We start from the raw sequence: 17,842 nt of genomic DNA on the forward strand, positions 1-17,842 counted from the left end.
ACTATAATACAAATCACAATTTTTATTATCAATAAATACGAAGCAGGTATCGTTTGTATTAACATGCTTTAAAACAAAGAGATTCAACTCGTTGATTTACTCTACAAATTTGATTTAAAAAAAAAACGATAATCTAAGCCCGCCTACTATTTTTTACTTTCATATTCGATAACGATTAACTTTAGGTAAAAAATGTATCTTGCTTAAATTGTATACCGTAAAAAAAATAGTATATAATCGCAAATTTGTATCATAACGGAGTGCCAAACAAGCTTATGAGAAATCTTGGTTGTAACTTAACAATATTTTGAAATATGTTAATTGAAAAGGTTAATTTTATAATCAATTCATATTCAGACACAATTGTCGCGCCTTAGATTAATTCATTTATTGAAAACTCCCAAATTTTTTTTAGCGGTAAATCTTAACGCTTGTTAAACAGCACGGAGAAGTTGTATAGAAAAAATATAAGAAAAATATATTGTACTATATTGATGTATATTCATGAAAAAGTTGGCAATTTCAATCTGAAAATTAATCTGTGACGTGTAAATAATACAACATTCATCTAGAATAAATTGTGTTGTGGCTGTATGATTCAATGTCTTTGCCTATTCTAAAAACGAAAACAAAAAATTAAATGTCAAATGTCAATGTAAAATGAATGTTTTGCCCAGTGCCCAGTGATCAATTAAGTATATACAGTTATATTTGTCACGTATTTTAAATTGTATGTTACTGATGATTTTTTCATAATATAAATATATAAAGATGGGGAAGATGAAATGTATTTACATCATTTTCAGCTTATCATGGTAAGTCATATTTTCGCTTCAAGTAATAAGTTTTTAAGAAAAACATCTTGGTATAATTATTTATCCTTATTCCAGCTTACGTTACGCGAGCATGACGTACATACAAGCGGAACCTGAGTTTGATTTGCTTATATTTACCCAACAATGGCCAGCCACTGCTTGTAAAGATTGGAAAAAACATGATTCTTCTCACACCTGTGTCATGCCAAGTAATGTAGATACTTGGACGATTCATGGTATATGGCCTACCAAGTTCGGCACTATAGGGCCAGCATTTTGCAACAGAACTTGGCTATTTGATCCTGAAAAGATAAGGCCTATTGAGGACCAACTTGAACAGCTCTGGGTCAATATCTTTGGAGGTAAGATTGTATTTGCTCTACTTAATAGAAATATGTGAAGTCAAAATTCTTTATAATTGTGAACATGACTCACTATGTGAAAGTATCATTTTAAATTTTAAAACATACCTATGGTCTATAAAAAACATGATAACACAGTCAGTACAATTAAACATTAGTTGTATGAAACTATGTCAATATTCCTTCATGCTTAATCAGTAACCTTTTGTTGTCAATCTTCAGGTAAACCTGTATATAAAAATTGTGATACCAAGATGTTAAAATTTAGTTTAAAAAAAACAGTAGAATTTTCTTTATTATAAAATATTAATAATCCTAATAATTAAAATGATGTAAATTGAAATACTTTGAATTTTACAGGAACTTCACTCTACTCCCTATGGGCTCACGAATGGAGTAAACATGGAACTTGTGCTGCCGTTTTAGAACCACTAAATTCTGAATTGAAATATTTCTCTACTGGTATAAATTGGTTGCAGAAGTATTCTATGTCCAATATACTAAAAGCAGAAAATATTGTTCCATCAAATACAAAGGAATATTCTATCGTCGATATAAATAAAGCTATCAAAGATAAAATCAATGTAGACCCTGTTATTGAATGTAAAAAAGAAGATGGTGAGAGCTACATATCAGATATTCGTATTTGTTTCACAAAAGATTTTAAAATTGCTAACTGTGACGGAGTTGTGTCCCGCAAACTGATTGGTGATCAGTCCATTCTAACAAATTGTAAAACATCTGAGAATATTGTCTATCCTCATTATAACAAAAAGAGCTTTTATGTCCAAGTGTACAAATTAGTTTCGTGGTTGCAATGGTTTACTTTATAAATACATTATTTAATTTATTTTAAATACAAATGATAATTCATTGTCTATTGATTATTTCAATTCTGTAAATATTAAAATGGTTTTTATAATTTTATACAAAATGTTGAAAGAGTACAATCTTTAAATACTTGTAAAAATTGAGTAACTAAATTAATGTGATTTTGAAATAGGAGTCTTTTTGGATATTGTACTTACACTTTTTAAAAAAAATACTATAACAGGGTAAAACTAGATAATATGTATAAAAAAAAAAATCAAATATTAATAATAGCAATTTATTTGAGTATTCTTAAATTTTAAAGAAGTAGAAATGCATTATGTAACTTACATATTTTTAAACCAGTTTCAAACTATTAGCAGAAATGTTAACACATTTACACTAGTGACAATACAAATATATTAATTTATTTTGTTTTAATACAAAGATTAAATAAAATGAACAATACATTACTTTATATAAATCAAATTAGTTTTTTACTGTTTTTGGAGGCTATTCTTGTATTGAATTTGATTATTTGTAAATATTGTAACTGCCAATATACCAAATTTAATATTTCATACTAAATATCATACAAACAAATAATTCTGCTGTATAATCAAGACTTTGGTAATGATGTAGTGTAATGTAGTTAGTCAGTGAATTTTTGATCATTGCAGTCACAGAGGCTCAGGAAATAACAGCTAATAAAATTTTCTAAGTATATTTGTAACCCTTATCCTGAGCATAGAAAATTTTAGGTAATTGCTATGTGCAGAATCATATAATATAATTAATATTTTCTAATATGTATAATTTTCTATTAGTTGTTGTTTATCAATTTATTATTAGTCAGTAATAATGAAATGTATTTTTCACAATAAAACATTTGGTATTTGATAAGTGTATGTATATTGTATGTGTTCATCAACACATTTGTTATCATATCATTCCATTACTATTACTTATTTTGTTTTGACATTTAAGGAGATTTATATATGTTACCATTTTTATTGAATATGTCAAAATTAAGAGATATATACCTAATACAATTACAAAGAAACCACTCTAAAGGCACACTTTAATATATAAGTTTTACAATAATAAATTTTATAAAGCTGTAGGCGAATTAAAAATGCCATGTTATAAGTAAATAATTGAAAGGTTTTTTATAACCTTTACAATTATATTATTTACAATTATTTACTAAAAACACGTACATATGTAAAAATAACAAAGTCAATAATATTTGTAAAATAAGAGGAAATTAATAATAAATATAATATATTTAAGGTCAAGGCCATAAGTAAAATTTTTGTTATTTCAAATACTCAATTTGAATGGAGACTCTTGAGCATTGGCAGATCCTAGGAGCTCTCATGAAATAATATTTTACTTCATAAATTTATTATAACGTAGAATTGGAATTTTGCTGAAGAATTATTAAAAATATATTTATTTTGTCAGTATAACTAGATTACTAGACAATGACAATTCAGAACTATACTAAATATGACAAGAAGAGTAATATAAAAAAAATATGAATTACATTTAAATAAAACAAATAAGATTATGATTACTCATTTCAAAACTTTATTGTATTTGTGACCACAACTTTAGCACAACATAAGTTAGCATAAATCATAAATATTTCGTTTATTTAATCTGTATTTATTTTACAAATGTCACATTTTCCACATTACACCAAACTACCATAGCCCAGATATAGAAAGAACATGTTACTGACCACCCCTCGAAACGATAATAACCGCTGATGGCACCAGACCTAGAAATAGTAAAAATTTAAAGTATTATCTCATCAGGCAAAACTATGCATTAACACTGCTATATATAGACTAGTATTAAATGTTGATGTTGAAATGACACTAGTTACAAGAAACAAAACCGCTTTCTTACATGTGACAAATAACAGAAAAATTTGATCCAGCTGAAAGAAAAAACTTTTTTTTTGGAATTAAATATAATTATTAATGCAATTCCAAAGGGTAAGGATCTATAAAATATGAAAATAAGAACTGTTAACTATACAAATGCATACTCTTAAAATGAGGGCACCTGTAAGTTAAGGTTATCAATTTAAATGGTTGTTTGATTGGACTTATTTGTAGTTCAAATGCCTTTTAAATATTTTTATGTATAGTATGTATACTTGACAGTCACGAAAATGGATCACAAAATATATGATAAAAGTATAGGTAACCATCAAAGTGACACTATCCATGAGATTTCAGATGATACATATTATGTATGTCATTTAAAAAATATGGTTATTTTGAATAAACAAAATTCGATAAACTATTATTTAGATAAACTGTAATGCTAGTGTACATGTACTAGTACTAATATTATAAATGTGATAGTAACTCTTTCTGCTACCTCTTCATGTTTCAACCATTGAACCAATTTTGATAAAATTTGGTATGGAGATAGTTTGAGTCCTAGGTCCTAGTACATAGGCTTTTTTTAATTAACCCTTCGAGAGGGTAAAAAGAGGTGACGGTTTGTGTGTGATAGGTAGTCTTATAAATTTCAAGCTGTAGGTTCAGCTAATATTTTTATAAATCAATGCAATACAATACCTAGCAACTCTAATGGTGTTTCATAGTCTTCTGTAGTGAATATCTTCTTTGGGAATGTCGTCATTAATTTGTAGTTAGTGTTTTCTGCATATTCAGGTTTGTTGACTTGAAGGTATAACCTATAAAAGAAAACAAAATTATTTCACCCGTTTGACCAATTTGGGTCTTTTATTAAAAATAATGAGGAAGAAACTCATTTTAAAACTAAATTGTATTATATATTTTTTTAACTTTATTATTGGATTCTTTTGATATGACTATTCATAAGATGACCAGCATTTAAGTGCTTCAATTTCAAAAGTAATTTGAAGCACTTAAATGCTGGTTGTTTATTTCTACATTAAAAATCTAATTTATATCAACATCTTTTGTAAAGCTAATGAGTAAAATTTTACATAAAATACACTACTGTGTATAATAGATTAAAATTAATGTATCAATAATACCTAACAGCTGCCAGCTGTTCCTTAGCAGAAAATGTATGCGAAAGAGATTGACCATCAGGAAACCTCAATTGAATACGAGCTTGATCATATGCAACCTTCGGTGCCGGTGTGGGGTTTGTAATTGGGATTGGGGCTGGTGCTGGTTCAGGGGCAGGCTGACCTGATGCTGCTAGCCTGCAAATGTTTAAAAATTGTTTTAATCTTTTTTTGTAATTCATTAATAATAATTCCTCTATTGTAATAGAGTTAGCATCGAAATTTTCAGTTATTATTAATTTGTTAGCTATTTAAAACTCTATCTCTATCTTTGGATTTTAATAGCCTTATTAAATGTGATATGATTGAATTATATTTCTATATAAATTTTTAATGTTTAACTGTTAATTGTATGAAACTTATAATGATAAATGATTATAACTTAAGAATACATATCCATCATTCATGGATATTAGTTTTTTTATAAAAGATGTCTCACTTTCTAGCCTGTTTGTCAGCCTCTATTTGTGCTCGTACCCGCTCTCTTGCTCTTTGATCTTCCAGCTTTTCCTTGCGTCTTTGTTCCACCAATTTTTGCATCTCTTGCTCTTGGAGCCTCTGTCGAGCTTCCTGGAGATCCTTACCAGATTTAATTCGCAGTCTTTCACGTTCAAGTGCTTCAGCCTATAAGTTTTAAAGATTAAAAGTACATTTATAAAAGGCGTATTACACAACATTTTTATATAATTATGAATTCACAGCACTGATACGAAATAATAAAACCATTTACCTTGTCCCTCTCCTCTCTTTCTTTACGTTTTTGTTTCATTCTATCTTCCAGTAACGCTAACTGCGCTTTCCTCTCTTCTTCTGACAGAGGTTTTTTCTCCTCTGTTGACTCTGAAAAACTGCTATGATTCGTTTTAGCTGCATGAAACTCCATTTCGTCTTGATTTTTAAACAATTTGCCGCATTCGTCACATTTGAAAGACTTGGCTTCTTGTTCGCTACTAGGTTCAGAAGCCGGGGTAGGTGTCTCAGCGACTTCACTGCTTCGTACATTTGAGCTATCTACGAGAGCTTGTCCCGCACTTGGTTCAGCATCGTCCGCATGAGCTAAGAGCCATTCCATTGCTGGCTCTACACCCTTGTAATTCGTCACTGCAAGAGCTTTTTCACTGAAAATGAAACTAGAAAGTGAAACTACCTGGGTAATGTAATATAAAATATTTTGATAAGCAAATACGTACGCTCGTTCTTTAGGGAATCCCATTTCGATTAATGTTTGTATCTCCGCCATTATGAAATTTGCTTATTAGTAACAATATTCAAAAAAACTATGATTAATCGCTTTTCATCACTCATCAGCTGTTTTGTAGATACAGTTTTTTAATGCTATTTTTTAAACTAAAATGTATAGATAACCTATAATACAGATCTCACAATACAGATAAATGAAAAAAAATCATATAAAAGATACCTAATATAAGATAAATGATGTTAAATACATGTAGATATTATATTAGTAATTACAATGGCAAAATAATATTTAATTTTTTTATATATTACTATAAATTTAAGTTTGTTATGTTTGTAATTTAAAAAGTAGTCTGATTTTTAATTAAAAACATTTAATGGAGGAATATTAAATGAGGAAAATTTCAATAAATACTCTTAATTTTTATTTAAAATATTAACTAATTACAAAAGGTTATAAGGGTTATATTACTTTTAGAAAAATAAATATTATTCGATATTTAACCTGTATAATTGATGACGGAAAACGACAGCCGCCCATTTCAAATAAACACAGTGTATGTGCTGATAAGTAATTTCAATTTTAATTGTCATATAATAAAAAATCGTTGTTATACGTTATTTTAATTTAAAAAAAACATATAGATATTAATCTATGGCATCGCAAAAAAAGGTTCCCAAAAGAAAAAGTATTCAAAATAGCGATCCTGGGAAAATATTGGATCTTGTTATGAATTTAAATGATGACACTTCTTCACAGCTACAAATAAAAATAAATGTTTACGTAAGTTAAAACTAGGTTACAACGGCAACTTACAACATTAATGAACACGCACAAAAATTACAACAGAACTGGATTTTAACAAAATGCTTTACCGTTTAAAAATTTAATTATAGGCTTTCCTATAGCACTCAGGAATCATGTAGGCTCTACATGCTAAAACAGCTTTCTACTAGTGATATTTTTAAAATTGGATCATTAGTTCCGGAGATTCATAAATAGACTGCCATGTACATAATAATCGTCAAAACACGTGTGTTTTTAAATAAAAATAAAACTTTAAAGTTGTACGACGCACCATAATCGGTATGATTATATGTAGACTTGCTGTAAGTAGAGTGTAGACCAACAACTCGAGATAGTTGTAAATCATCCTAATGATGATCATTATTTGTACTTTATAACTTCGACTAAGCTCATTCCCTAATAGAAGCAATATAAGTGCTTAATGGTTTTAAATAAATTATAAGTGAGTGAGCCAGTTTATACACAGTCATAAAACATGACATATTACTGAAAAGGTCGGTGGCGTTTTGGCAAAGTAAGGAATTGTTAATATTTTTTACAACGGCCATGTGCTATGGGCGGTGTTGATCACAAAATTTATATGGTACCAAGTTTTGTAGTTACGAGAAGAATGTGATGCAGAAACAGTATTTTTAGTCGTTGTACACGGCGTTGGTTCTGAAGCTTCAATTGAAGTTATTGGATCGAAACCACTATCGCGAAAACTCAAAATATGCGTAAGTATCATTTTCTCGTTAATCTATTGCCTAGATTTAACACCACAGACCCTGAGGTTCAAACATCATGTCAGACCGATAAGGGGTTATCGGTTTTTTCGGGGTCTGGAATGGAATGGAATGAATGGTTGGGAGTATCTTCGTTCCCTTGCCTCGCAAAGCACATAATACAGGTGGTGCTGCGCCTGAACTGTTTCCGTTCGTTGCGGATTTGCCGTTCCATCCGATGAAAGTAAAGGAATAGAGAATGCACCTGTGTGTGCACAAGTACAGGTAACAGAAACAAATAGATTGGTAAACAGAGATTGAACACCGAGACCAAAATTGGTTACGACGTCATCATCATATTTATACTCTGCAGATGTTTGTCATGAATATATAAAAACGACAACATACATCTACCAAGCACCTAATGTTGTCTTGGAAAATTTGTCTATACTCTGAATTTCCCACCTTCTGAACGATTACATCTATTTACTCTATACAATAATTATTTTATTTAACAATGTATAATAAACTATAATATTGTATAACCAAATTGCAAAAAACCGTTCTTGGCTATACTCCATCCTAAGATCAGCACGAATTGAGCTAATAACATGCACAAGGCTAATTAAGAATATGTCACATGATTGGCAATGCCTTGACAATACAGACATAGTTTTGACATACTTTGCACAACACACCAAATCAATTAAAAACTAATATTTTTGAAAGTAATTTTATTTACAAAACACTTCTCCTTAGATGACTCAAAAATTTACTGATGTTTTAAAATCGACTGTTGAACAAACTGATCTGTTGTCCAATTTCGACCCCGATTTTCAAGCTATTGTGGCACCTGTAAGTGTAATTGTTTAAGTTGTCTGATTTAATTTTTAAACTAACTTATATTAGTTAAGATTTCACGGAGCGGTTGTCTCCCGAATCCTTATTTTATGCCAACTGTATTTATTGTTACACTCCATACAATATAGAATATTTTGATTCTTTTCTATTGTATCTTATTAATATTATAAATGAGAAAGTATGGATGGATGTCTGTTACTCTGACACACCAGAACGGCTGAACAGACCTGAATGGAGTTTAGCACAGACATAGCTTATAGTCTAGAATAGCATAGGTTACATTTTATTCTGGAATATGTACCTAACACCTGTACCCCTTCCCCCTCACAAGCGACTGGAAATTAGTGTTTTATAAAAAAAGTGATTCTGAAATTATATTGGTAAATCGATTTATTGTTGTATTATTATCATACTAAGCCTCTAGTCTATTATATCTAACATTTTTAACTGTAAAGCCGGCTACACCCTACTGGTCATAGATATTACTAAGGGTTTAGAACAATTACTAGGTTTATTATTATTTAGTATTAAGTAAATGGGCATATTTCCAATTTTCTATGAAATGAGGACGTCAAGGATTTGATCAACATTAATTTATTTAATAATTTCAGTTTCTCAGCAAAGAAGCCAAGAAGCGAGTGATAATGTGCCCGATAACGGATAAACAGTTTTCAATAATCGTGTGTGTTGTAGCACCGAAAGTTCTAGAAGAGCAAGTCGCTCTTATAATACATGAATGTTTTTTGTGCGTACCTTCAAAATAATTTTCATAGGGTTCCCAACCGCCCTTGCAGAGAATACCCGAAAATAGTAATCTTAAAGTCACAACTTACCACAGTCCCACTGCTGGGAAAGACATCCTATCAAGAAGATAGTTTTGATATACATGTGACAGAATTTCGTCTAAAGTAGACAGGTTTCGTCACGATGGTTTCCATTGTGCTTAACACTGATCACGACAAGGAACTACACAGTTATTGCGCGGAAATGTACAAGCTAAATTCGACCGAGATCCAATTGTTCAGTTGATTAAGTCAGCTTAGCTGAAATAAGCAAATGAAATATGTTATCCTTTCCGTTATTGAAAGTCGCTAAGAAGAATACGTGTGTCTATCTCACACCAAAATAAAAAAAAAAGTTTATGTATAGATTTCAAGAAGTCCTATCAGACCATCGTTCTTTTTCAAATATTCAATTATAACTCGTTACGTAGTACTTTGAAATTATTTTGGTACTTTATGGCAGACAAGACGATGGCCATTGGTTGAACGCGTTCACATTTTTTCATTTATTTTTAAAAAATAGACGAGCAACCTCTTAGTAAATAAAAACTTTTGGTCATAGACAATGGCTCGTGTAATTATGATATTACAAAAAATAGTAATTAGTAATAAGTAATCTTTAGAAAAATCAGTAATACCCATAACATAATTAACTTGGAAAATATTGGGAATTAAACATCTTTGTGTGTTTTTAAAGTCCCTCGCACGACTACATATCCTTATAATACTTACGATTTGTGTAACGTAATTATAACATCCTAAAATAACTTCATATTTTATACGAAACAACGAACGACTTTCTAACGAAGGTTCTGCTGGCCAGTTCTGAAGAAAACAATTTCATTGGAATATGAATGTACTCTTAAACAAAAATGTCAGCAACTGCTTCGTGTTGCGAGAAGATTGTTCACTCAAGTAAGGAACTTTAACAAAAAATAGACGAGATTCCACTTGGAATCGGTGTTTGCATCTATAAATATTAATTTAATTCGTCTCCGCTGAAGATATGCCAACTCCTCAGGTGGCCTCGTTGGAAACGTTACTCCAGATAGCGATGGAACAAGCAAAACAATTGACGAAAGCGGAGTACTGTTCCGTCATGCTAGTGGATGTGGACCGCATGGAATTGGTGCAGAAGTACCACCCGGGAAGCATACAGCATGGGGTAAAAAGTTTCCAAATATGTATATAAGCTAACAGTTGACAACCCGACTCGGACCAAAAAAAGTTACTAGTCTACTACTGAGTATTGACAGTATTTAAATTTCCGCAGCTCCGAAAGCAAGTCAAGCCGCACACACCTTCGGGTCCAGTGTGTATTTGTGTGTATATTCAATAAGTGCTTTATCTATCTTACCAATATTATAAATTCGAAAGTTTCGAGTGTTTGGATGTTGGCTACTCAATCGCGCCAAAACGACTGAAGCGATCTGAGTTAAATTTGGCACATAGAATTATTATAGTCTGGAATAGTACATTGGTTTATTTTTATCCCTAAAACTATCCAATAGAACTCCCCTCCCCCACGGACTAACTAGTAAGAAATAATCAGAAGGATACAATATTAATTCATGTTTCCATATTAATTCCAAGCGTTACTTTGAAGGATAATACTGAAACAATAGAACATCGATTTCCAATAAGCAAGGGTATAACGGGCCAAGTGATCAAAACGGGTACCCTGATGAACTGTAAGAACGCCAAACAACATCCCGTTTACGATCCGGAAATTGATTGTTATCCGGGTGTTGATTGCAAGTATGCTCCCTTTATTTGTTAACTTTTATTTCATCCATAGTATGATTTTATGATCAATTTAGTACAATAAATTAAAATTAGGCTCTTCAAAATATCTCTTATAAACACTTTCGAATTGTTATTATAGAATATAGTTTTAATTAAAAAGTTTCGGAAGAAAAACAAAAGAATCTTGATAGTACTCTATTCGCAACGTAGACGCTCACAAAGATATTTTTTTTGGAAATTTCAACTTTTCATACGAAGTCGGGACGAACAGACAGTTGATAAATATTTAATAGCGCTGCCCTGCTATTTTCAAATAAGTCTTAATAACCATATAAATGTCATTTTTAGCACATATTTATATAAATAAATATTATTTTGTTAAATGCTTATAATATAACTAACCATTTTCGGGAAGTCGATCACAAATACCGTTTCGACGGTTAAGACTCGTCGCCGCGGTATCCTAAAGAAGCTGGTTAATTAAATATGAAATTTGAATTGTGCAAATTTTATACAGCGAGACCTATAAAATATTTGTTAAATTATTTACCTTGGTAGAAAATATTATTATTCTAGCATCGTAATGGAAAATGTTTGTTTAAATATTCTATTTGACCCAGGAGTTACTATTGACTTCTTTACCTAGGCTAGATCTACATGTTGCTATAATTATGAAAGTGTAACTTTTAGATCTATTCTCTGTTTTCCTATACGAGAACAAACCGGGATAATAGGTGTGGGTCAATTGATTAATAAAATTGGTGACCCATACTTCGATGCCATGGACGAGGAAATGGCATTGGCGTTTAGCATATACTGCGGGGTCTGCATCATGCACTCCGTCGTCTACCAGAAGATAGAGGAGGCTCACATACGCAACGCGCTCGCCAATGAGCTAGTCATGTATCACATGAAGGTACGTTTCTAGGCCTATTTTTGGTATTCTTCCAACTTTGATACCTACGAATAGGTATTGATGTATAAATACATATCTATATAGGCAGATACTTTGAAATTACTTTTTATTCTATTGCAATCGATGAAGGAATCCAGATAAGTAAACCTTAAATTTAAATATGCCACACGATTTGCAAATAGCTCAGCTATACTGTGCACTTGTAATAGTTCTTGACTAATGTATGATTGTTTATAATTCAAGACTATTACCCTTAACGACTTACTTCTACCTATATACTTATTTTTCTGCCAGAGTTCCGATAACAGTTTCGTCTATTTTAAAAATGCAATTTTTTGGGAAATCTATAGTTTTCATTAAATATTTCTCAAAATTCATAGATTATTATATATTTATTATATATTCGATTATACATATTATTCAACCTCTCAAAAAATGATATCGCGTCAATTCGATGTGAAATGTTATTTGGCTTTTGTCCCCTTGTGGTTGGAATAGACTATAGGTAGAACTTATAAAATTTATAAAAATGAATAAATATTATTTGCCTAGGTAAAGTATGCAAAATTTCTCATCTTCATTGCCGATTTATCAGAATTGTTTGTAAGGGATCACACACTGATGACGTATTCAGGAAAATAAGATCGGTCACACACGAGTCGGGATCCAATACACACATAGCTTAGAATTGATTGAGGCAGAATATGGGGCAAAATCTATCTATATACATACCTTAAACAATTATATTCAGTTATAAAATCTATATCGCTCTCCGAAAACTAAATCTCAAATACACGTGAGAATCGTGAAAGTAGGTACTTGAGAGTTAATAATGAATATGGAAAAATAAATTAGTCATAACAAGCCTATCCCAATACAATATAACTCTACGTCGATATATATAGTTAAATGGGAAATCTACATTTAACTATATACTTTAAGGTCGGCGATTCGGAGGTAGCCCGACTGTTGGAGTGCACAGGTTTCCACAACCACCCGCACATATCGAGCCTACATTTCAACCCGCGAGCGCTGCCCATGCGGGAACTCCCCTGTTACGCCTACAAGATGTTCTCGGATTTGGGATTTGTTAAAAAGTAAATTACGATTCGGAATTATATTGTACAATGTTTCTTTAATTAAATTTAAATAATGTATAAATTGGCCTAGTCAGGACTTTTTTTTGAGGAGGATCTGGAACTCGTCTAATAGGTTGAAAAAAATCATTCTTATTATAAAATAAATTAAAAAACTGCGAAACGAAGTTTTATTCGGTTTTCAAGAAAGAACGCAGAAATTTACATGATTCATTACGATTTTGAGTAAATGGGCTCAAATGATGATGTCACTTGAAGTTGTCGGTAAAAATTATGCCGACCAATAGAGATGTACATGATATAGAGAAATTAGTTGTTTTAGGCACCGGGTTTCATTGAGAGGTCCGTGCTGACCCTGTCTCTTTCTGGCTACGCTTATGAATTTCTATCCTCTAAAATTTTATGCTTAAAGAAAAAGTGAAATACTTACGTCAAGTTTTAGTATAATAACAGAATAAAATGTAATATGATTATTTACAAACGATTATAATATTGTAAAAACGAAGCTATTCACTATTACAAGTTCCCAACATAATCGATCGTTTATTATTTTAGTAGCGACTGATTATTAATACAAAGTCATAGAACCTACTCCAACATAGCTCACTGACGTACTGTCAAATATTATATATATGTAGCTATGTACTAATCTCACTAATAAAAGACAATGAGATTATAGACAATTTAAAAGCTTTTTACTGATGAGGCTTCCCGTGGGCAGGTTCAATATAAAGCGGCAGACGCTGGCGCGATTCATCCTGCACGTGAAGAAGGGCTACCGCGATGTGCCGTACCACAGCTGGCTGCACGCCTTCAACGTGGCGCAGTGGGCCTTCGCCTCGCTCGCCAACTACCAGCTCGTGGCCAAGGGATACTTCACGTGAGCCCCACGCGCAATACTAACTTCTATTTGTTCCTATAATAATATTGCTATTGAATATTATAAACGCGAAAGTAACTGTGTCTGCCTGTCGGTTGCCCTTTCACGGCCAAGCCACTGAACCCAATTGTATTAAGTTTTATATGGAGCAAGCTTGAACTCCAAGGAACGACTTAGGCTACTGTTTTACGCCTGACACCTACCGACCGCCATAAAACGCGAGCGACAACTAGTACTAGCATATTTTCTGAATTCTGAGGTATATTTGAAATGTTTTATTTTAGCGATCTCCAAGCACTAATGTTTCTGATAGCTGGGCTAGTTCATGATATGGATCATCGCGGTACGACGAACAGTTTCCAAATTCAAGGCAGTGAGTTACCAATATTTGTATATCAGATCCTTAGATACTCGCAGCAACCTAAAAATTGTTATTACGATTATATTTATGTTTATGTATGTACCGAGATATAATTGTCGTGGATCATCCATGCATTACGTTTGATATTAATGTTGACTACGAATCCTGAGCCTGTGTGCCAGAAACGACGCTGGCGGCGCTGTACTCCAGCGAGGGCAGCGTGATGGAGCGCCACCACCTCGCGCAGGCGATGTGCGTCCTCAACACGGAGGGCTGCGACTTGCTCGAGCCGCTGCCGAGGAGGGACTACGACAGGGCCATCATAATGCTGAGGGACTACATCCTGGCCACGGATTTAGCTACTTATTTCAAGTTAATTTTCATTTTTATAATGTTCATTTTTCAAAGTCTTTGAAAGAATTGAAAAAAGTGCCCTTGCATATTATTATTTTTTTTTAAATATTTAGGACGAGTGTTAAGGGATGATAGACTCTAACGAGGTGATAGTTTTAGAAGTATGGGGTATCCTATAGATCCAATTTTTACAGGCATTTAATAGTTATGCTGTAATAAAGAACATACGTGAACCCTGACAACATTACACTTCTTCTTTGGGCAGTGTGAATACAGAGGACATTAGGCAATACGCTTATTAACTACCAAAAATTTACCGCTCGTTCTGAAAGAAATAGCTAAGACCTGAATATTACCTTCAATAGATTTATAATAAATTAGTAAAATTATCTCTTAACTTAAAGGCGATCGTTTCCTTCCCGACCTACGATGTAAAAATCTCAAGTTTTATAATATCCCAAGTAGACAACAATTTCCTAACGTTAATTTTAGATAGGTACATTTTAAACCCGTTCTGGACACTCACACTAGAATGTTCATTTAAACCCGTTCTGGAAACTCACACTAGAATGTTCATTTAAACCCGTTCTGGAAACTCACACTAGAATGTTCATTTAAACCCGTTCTGGAAACTCACACTAGAATGTTCATTTAAACCCGTTCTGGAAACTCACACTAGAATGTTCATTTAAACCCGTTCTGGAAACTCACACTAGAATGTTCATTTAAAAATGAATGTCGCGAGCTGTCATTCGGGCAGGAATAAGAACGAGTACATGGCCGTGTCGTACGACTTCCAAAAGGGCAACCGGGTGCACTCGGGCGCCCTGCAGAGCCTGCTCATGAACGCAGCCGACCTCAGCGACCAGCTCAAGGACTGGGGCAGCGTCAAGAAGACTGCCGTTAGTGATCGCCGTCAGCTATGTGTCCAATATACTAGACTGTTTTAATACTAAAAAGTAGGAACATTGTTTTTGTAAATAAATTAGTAGGGGGACTATGTATAATAACACTGTCGTAATAATTACGTGTAATTTAAATAACAGAGATCAACAGAGAACAACAAGATGGCGGTGCGAGCTGCAGGTTCCTAGAGGGACCGATTAAAACAAATTCAGTTATATTCCATCTCCTCGTAAACCACTTTTGATTATGATAATTTCCAAAAATTCTCAGAATTTACCGAAAACTCCAATATTCTGAGACGGAACACAATTTAATTTTCATGTTTCAATAACTACCTCCTAGGCAGCAGTTTTAACCGAATTCTTCAAGCAAGGCGACGTAGAGAAGAGTCGAGGTGAACTTCCAGTTAGCATCATGGACCGGGAGAAGTGCTTCATACCTGAACTAGAGATAGAGTTCCTCAACACGACCTGTGTGCCGCTTTTTGAGTTAGTGTTGGACTTGTGTTACCATACACGTATAAGCATCAACTGCTTAAAATATTAGGATGAGGAACATTTGTAACTAACAATATATAGGCATACTGTCATAAAATAAAAAAAGATATCAGCTAAGTATATTATATTTCACCGATATTTTCTTCACTAAATACGTTTTTACAATAATCTTTTGCTCAGCGGGGGGCAATATTGTGTTGTATGCAGATGTCGGCAGTATTCTCAGACTATTATACTAATCGAAAATAGAGCAATGTAATCAAGTAAGCTCCAGACACTTTTTTGTCTGATTACTGCTACCCTGAGAATTATCCAGTAAATCATTAGGAAACTTCGGTTCGTAACGTATTATGTTATTGTACAGTATGTTGGGAAGAATATTACCGAAGGCTCAACCTTGTCTAAAGATAATAGAAAACCACATGGAGAGGTGGGAAGCGGCCAAGCCAGTTTTTGCGGAGGTTCGTTAATTTAATGAAATTAATATTAAATTTACAATTAAGCATTTATGTCTAATATATATATTATGTCGCAAGACTATCACGAAACAGTAAATCTTATTAAACCAACATATAAATGACAACCAGCAATTTCGCAATTTTTCCCAGACACACACATATGAATAACCATCATAATCATAATTATCAGGTACAAATACTACTCTCAACCATTCAATACATACACAACACCTTACGCACCCCCCCCCCCACACAAAACACCTTACGCCCCCCCCCCACACAAAACACCTTACGCCCCCCCCCCCACACACACACACAAAACACCTTACGCACCCCCCCCCCCACACACAACCTCACCTACACACATATTTCTCCTCAACAACACTCACTGCATACATACCTTATTACACACGAGTAGACATACTTCTTACTTCCTATTTCTTACATAATTACCATACATTACACTTTTAAACATACCCTTGTGTGATGGTCGGAATTCAAAATTTAAAAAAAAATTAAATTAAACCAAAAATTCTGCTATTACCATACAAAATGTGTATTCTACTTTTAAAACATCATCGATTTAATTAGTTGTAGTAGACGGATGAATGTCCCCATAACACAGGATTTTCCTAGCGTCAGATCATTAATCTATTATCTTGTTAAATGTTTTTCTAAGTACTCTGTATAAAATATATATATATATATATATATATTTATATATATATATATATATATATATATATGTGTATATATATATATATATATATATTTGTCGTTACTCCTCCATCCATTGAAATAAACCATAGACCTGCTTTTATATGTTTACAAATAAACAGACAACTATTTTTGTAGGTTCCGACAACAGCCGGTCTGTCTGTGCTCCTTAGCCCTGAACTAGATAATCTAATTGAACAAAACTTAAAAGAAAAGGAACGACGTGCTCTTGAAGCCGAGGAACAAGAAAATGATGAATAATCTCATTTCTTATTGCTCCGTATGGCAAGCAAATTATGAAACTATTTTTGTTTCCTAACAAATGCTTGGCTTCAAAAAAATATATATAAAACAGAATTATTTATTAGTGTTTTATATGAAAAATCATTCGATGAAGTGATTTGTTTTAGAAAATTCTAATGCTTTGGACATATTTAAATAGTTTCACTTTAAATAACGACTGATGACGCAAATTAGCCTGTTGGTTTT

At 32.5% G+C, this 17,842-nt stretch overlaps 3 protein-coding genes across 3 annotated transcripts; 2 read left to right on the forward strand and 1 right to left on the reverse strand.

Moving 5' to 3' along the window:
• Window positions 1-637: 637 nt before the first annotated feature.
• On the forward strand, window positions 638-2,029 carry LOC113395951 (ribonuclease Oy). Its single transcript, XM_026633699.2, has 3 exons — window positions 638-815; window positions 891-1,177; window positions 1,538-2,029. Exons 1-3 carry the CDS (start codon window positions 772-774, stop codon window positions 2,008-2,010), a joined length of 804 nt encoding a protein of 267 aa, XP_026489484.2. The 5' UTR covers window positions 638-771; the 3' UTR covers window positions 2,011-2,029.
• Window positions 2,030-3,557: 1,528 nt separating this feature from the next.
• Window positions 3,558-6,446, reverse strand: LOC113395950 (UBX domain-containing protein 1). The gene is made up of 6 exons (XM_026633698.2): window positions 6,260-6,446; window positions 5,800-6,187; window positions 5,509-5,693; window positions 5,034-5,207; window positions 4,588-4,706; window positions 3,558-3,773 (listed from the first exon to the last, which is right to left on the reverse strand). The coding sequence occupies exons 1-6, from the start codon at window positions 6,307-6,309 to the stop codon at window positions 3,727-3,729; spliced, it is 963 nt and encodes a 320-aa protein (XP_026489483.2). The 5' UTR covers window positions 6,310-6,446; the 3' UTR covers window positions 3,558-3,726.
• A 475-nt stretch (window positions 6,447-6,921) lies between these two features.
• LOC113395949 (cGMP-dependent 3',5'-cyclic phosphodiesterase-like) lies at window positions 6,922-17,660 on the forward strand. Its single transcript, XM_064216055.1, has 16 exons — window positions 6,922-7,050; window positions 7,674-7,790; window positions 8,538-8,633; window positions 9,251-9,384; window positions 10,231-10,336; window positions 10,443-10,586; window positions 11,028-11,179; window positions 11,858-12,083; window positions 13,026-13,180; window positions 13,902-14,060; window positions 14,345-14,433; window positions 14,604-14,793; window positions 15,536-15,677; window positions 16,024-16,169; window positions 16,543-16,639; window positions 17,492-17,660. The coding sequence occupies exons 1-16, from the start codon at window positions 6,922-6,924 to the stop codon at window positions 17,612-17,614; spliced, it is 2,205 nt and encodes a 734-aa protein (XP_064072125.1). The 3' UTR covers window positions 17,615-17,660.
• The last annotated feature ends 182 nt before the right edge of the window (window positions 17,661-17,842 follow it).

Source organism: Vanessa tameamea, chromosome 10, assembly GCF_037043105.1.
Source record: "Vanessa tameamea isolate UH-Manoa-2023 chromosome 10, ilVanTame1 primary haplotype, whole genome shotgun sequence".
In the NCBI taxonomy this organism is placed as follows: domain Eukaryota; kingdom Metazoa; phylum Arthropoda; class Insecta; order Lepidoptera; family Nymphalidae; genus Vanessa; species Vanessa tameamea.

Bases quoted from the DNA above. Each gene is read 5' to 3' on its own strand.
- LOC113395951 (XM_026633699.2), top strand. From the start codon at position 772: ATGGGGAAGATGAAATGTATTTACATCATTTTCAGCTTATCATG. The intron at 816-890 runs GTAAGTCATATT...TCCTTATTCCAG, and splicing joins ATCATTTTCAGCTTATCATG to CTTACGTTACGCGAGCATGA. The intron at 1,178-1,537 runs GTAAGATTGTAT...TGAATTTTACAG, and splicing joins CTGGGTCAATATCTTTGGAG to GAACTTCACTCTACTCCCTA.
- LOC113395950 (XM_026633698.2), bottom strand. From the start codon at position 6,309: ATGGCGGAGATACAAACATTAATCGAAATGGGATTCCCTAAAGAACGA. The intron at 5,208-5,508 runs GTGAGACATCTT...AAACATTTGCAG, and splicing joins GCTGACAAACAGGCTAGAAA to GCTAGCAGCATCAGGTCAGC. The intron at 3,774-4,587 runs GTATTGTATTGC...TACTATTTCTAG, and splicing joins AACACCATTAGAGTTGCTAG to GTCTGGTGCCATCAGCGGTT.
- LOC113395949 (XM_064216055.1), top strand. From the start codon at position 6,922: ATGGCATCGCAAAAAAAGGTTCCCAAAAGAAAAAGTATTCAAAATAGC. The intron at 8,634-9,250 runs GTAAGTGTAATT...TAATAATTTCAG, and splicing joins TTCAAGCTATTGTGGCACCT to TTTCTCAGCAAAGAAGCCAA. The intron at 14,794-15,535 runs GTTAATTTTCAT...TCATTCGGGCAG, and splicing joins GATTTAGCTACTTATTTCAA to GAATAAGAACGAGTACATGG.